At 32.6% G+C, this 3,166-nt stretch overlaps 1 protein-coding gene across 1 annotated transcript in view; it reads right to left on the minus strand.

Annotated features, from left to right (window-relative positions):
- Positions 1 to 2,854, minus strand: part of Cad96Ca (tyrosine kinase receptor Cad96Ca) — a 10,524-nt gene extending 7,670 nt beyond the window's left edge. The window contains exon 1 of the mRNA XM_018510505.1: positions 2,762 to 2,854. Within this exon, the coding sequence (XP_018366007.1) occupies positions 2,762 to 2,854 (93 nt within the window). The remainder of the gene's footprint in view (positions 1 to 2,761) is intronic.
- Positions 2,855 to 3,166: the final 312 nt, after the last annotated feature.

Consider the following 3,166-nt stretch of genomic DNA (forward strand, 5'->3'; position numbering starts at 1 on the left):
TATATATATATATATTTCTCTTAATTAATTTATTCTCATCAGTCTAAGTTTTAAATTATAACTGTTTAAAAATTAAAATTTTTTTAAATATGAGATTAAAAAATTTTTGGATTCAAAATTTCGAATCTTTTAGATTATTAAAATCGCAGTACTTTTTTATCTCCTTAATTTCTTTATTATCTCCTTAATCTCCGTTGTTCTTCTTGGTTTTTATGCATAAATAAATCCACATCTAAAAATTTTAATGTTACTGTCTTAAATTGTCAAAGTTCTTCGTTTAACTTGTAATTGCGATGGTTGGAATCCCCGATTGAAGTATTTACAGTATTAGAATTTAGCCCGCTGGCAATTAATAATTCGTCACGGAAGGTTGACAACGCGACTAAAATACCGTTCAAATCGGCTTCGATTCCTTGCAACTGCGAGTGTGTTTTGAGCACGAGCGACGAACTTGCTGTTTTACGCTCGAGTTCTAATTAGCCCCGGGTTTACCGAACGATAATAAGAGAGAACAGTGGGTGGAAATGCGCGCGCATCGAGAGATCGGCCTTGATATGCATTCCTTCTTAGATTTCGAGTTCATATCGCCAAGTAGACTGTGACTCTCCACGAGTTTTGCACATTTTCGACTGTGCCTTATACGCAACCTCCGTTTTACGCATAAATCTCTTTAGGATTCTGTGATCTTTTTCATATTATTTATTATTACAACATATCCCTTTTGGCTAATTATATAATTGCCCAAGTGTAGTAAAGAGGAAGTAATAAACAAAATTTTTTTAAAAGAAAAATATTAAAGTTGGTGGAAAGGAAATTGAGATAGAGAGCGATTATTACAGATATGTTTGTTAAAGATTTTCTTTGGAGACATGTAATTTCTCATATTGTTCTCATCGCGTAATTACTGATGATTCCTGTGTTGCTTATAACATTTCTGTATCATAGCTTCTCGTGTAAGAAAAGCGAATAACTGGATCTCTCTCGCGGCGATTCTATACACCTGACTGCGCGTCTCCGTCGAATAATCGTGCCGTGATTTCGCGGTAACCATACATCAACGATCCTCGACCTCTCTTATTAAGAGTGATCAGCCCGGCGAGTTATGCTTGGAATAGAAAGTCACGGCGAGTGGCCGCATGAAGAGCGTTATGATACCGGCCGACCGATCTGATATGGCGCGAAAGGCGCGCATATATATGCTAGAAATAGAAAGTGCATCATGCGAGCGCGCACGTTTGCGATTCGTAAAATTCAGATTTACTTTGACCGAATAGTGATAATGAACTCTTCTCACGAATTTAACTGCGCATTCCGCACGCGCTTTTTTCGTTACGTGCTCGCTTCCTTTTCGTGAATATATGAATTGCACGTTATTTTTCATAGTTTTGTCATTTAACTTTTCTGACAAATCCTAAAGTTATTCATGAAAATAAGATTAGATTTTTATTCACATATATATATATATATATATATATATAATCGCAAGAAGTTAAATAGGAATCCGTTATTATTAAAAGTATGGCATATAATTTCGGAGTTGGGAAAAATCTGGGCTTCTTTAAAAAAGCTCAGCCGAACTGGCTTTTAGGGGTTTTATTGGGGTTTTTTTGGTGATTTTTAGGGTTTTTTTTTATAAAATTCACTATTTGATATTTTTTCACGTAATATTTAGTTTACGTTGTATTCATTATTTAATTACATATTAAAATAAAATTAATTCTAAAAGAATTTTGAAAAAATATTATAACAATAATTTTATAAGAAATTTTTGTTTCTGAAGAGGGCTCAATCATGTAACCGAAACATGTTTAATGTAGCTGTAACATTATTAATTTTTATATGATCAACGATTGAAATATAATATTCTCTATGCATCAAGATCCGCAGTTGGCTCTTATATGTATACCTTATATTATCTCATTTAGTGTTAAAATATTATAATGAATTTTTTAAATATAAAAACAAAACTTCTGTGGTGAAGATAAAGAAAGAAATGATGATATTACATATAAAAAATTACATACATAAAATAATAAAAAATATTCGGGTATAATAAAAAAATCAGCTCAAAAGTGGTGAATGTATATTATACATTTTATAGATATTTACATGTAATTTAGATTCAATTTCAAATAATTCATGGAAAAAGGAGTTATAAATATGCATTAAAATAAAATATGCCTTTAAATAAAATTATATTACAGTTTTAAATATTACAAAATATTATATATATATATATATAATTATTTTATGTATATACATATATATATATATACATATTAAAATTAGTATGATATAATAAAATTATATCAGCCTAGTTATGTAGTTTAGTATACTTATATTTATTAAATATTTACAAATACATTCTTTTTATGTATTTCTGAGATTAAAAAATTTATTTTTCTTATACAATCCCAATAAAACCCAGAAAAACCCTCCGGGTTTTTTTGGAATGGGTAAAATAATGCCAATTCTGTGATGATTTAGAGGTTGTCTTTATGACGTGTTTTGCGATTTAACACGGGGAGACAGGCTGCAATCAAATGACTGTTTTCGATCTAACAATTGTTTTTAAATCAATAAGTTCCTATCGGAAAGACGTGGCGAAGTGTTTTCGCAGAGTACGACATAAGCGTGACGGTCTTTGTAATGGTAGCGGTTTTACTTCGCGCTCTCTTCTCACCCTTCGTCGTAATCGTAGCGATTATTCATGAGAATATAGCGCAGTAACTGTATTCTCACGGTGCAGTGACTTCAATACCGCTATAATGTGCGCTGTGCGCGTTTGAGACGCTACTCGAAGCGAAGACAGCAGAGCGTATTGTAATGCAGCCGCTCTCGCCATAATCGGCATCGCGCATTCGTATCAATGTCAATGCATCACGATCGGATAAAAATAACAATTCCGTGCACACTCTCGCGAATAAGTATTAACGAGAGGATATCGAATAGTACCGTAAACCACAGTTACATTGTCAAAGGATGAGTAACTCTGTGAGATAGCTTTTTTCCTGTTTCTCTCATTTGTTTAAGCAGTGTTAGTGACTTGTCGATTGATAAAGGAAACACAGTGATGTAAATAAAAAGATTAGGTAAATATGTAGATTAGGGGAGCCCCCCCAATGACCTTGACCTTGACATATGTTGTCAAGGTCATGACCCCGAG

Source organism: Trachymyrmex cornetzi, unplaced genomic scaffold, assembly GCF_001594075.2.
Source record: "Trachymyrmex cornetzi isolate Tcor2-1 unplaced genomic scaffold, Tcor1.1 scaffold34, whole genome shotgun sequence".
In the NCBI taxonomy this organism is placed as follows: Eukaryota; Metazoa; Arthropoda; class Insecta; order Hymenoptera; family Formicidae; genus Trachymyrmex; species Trachymyrmex cornetzi.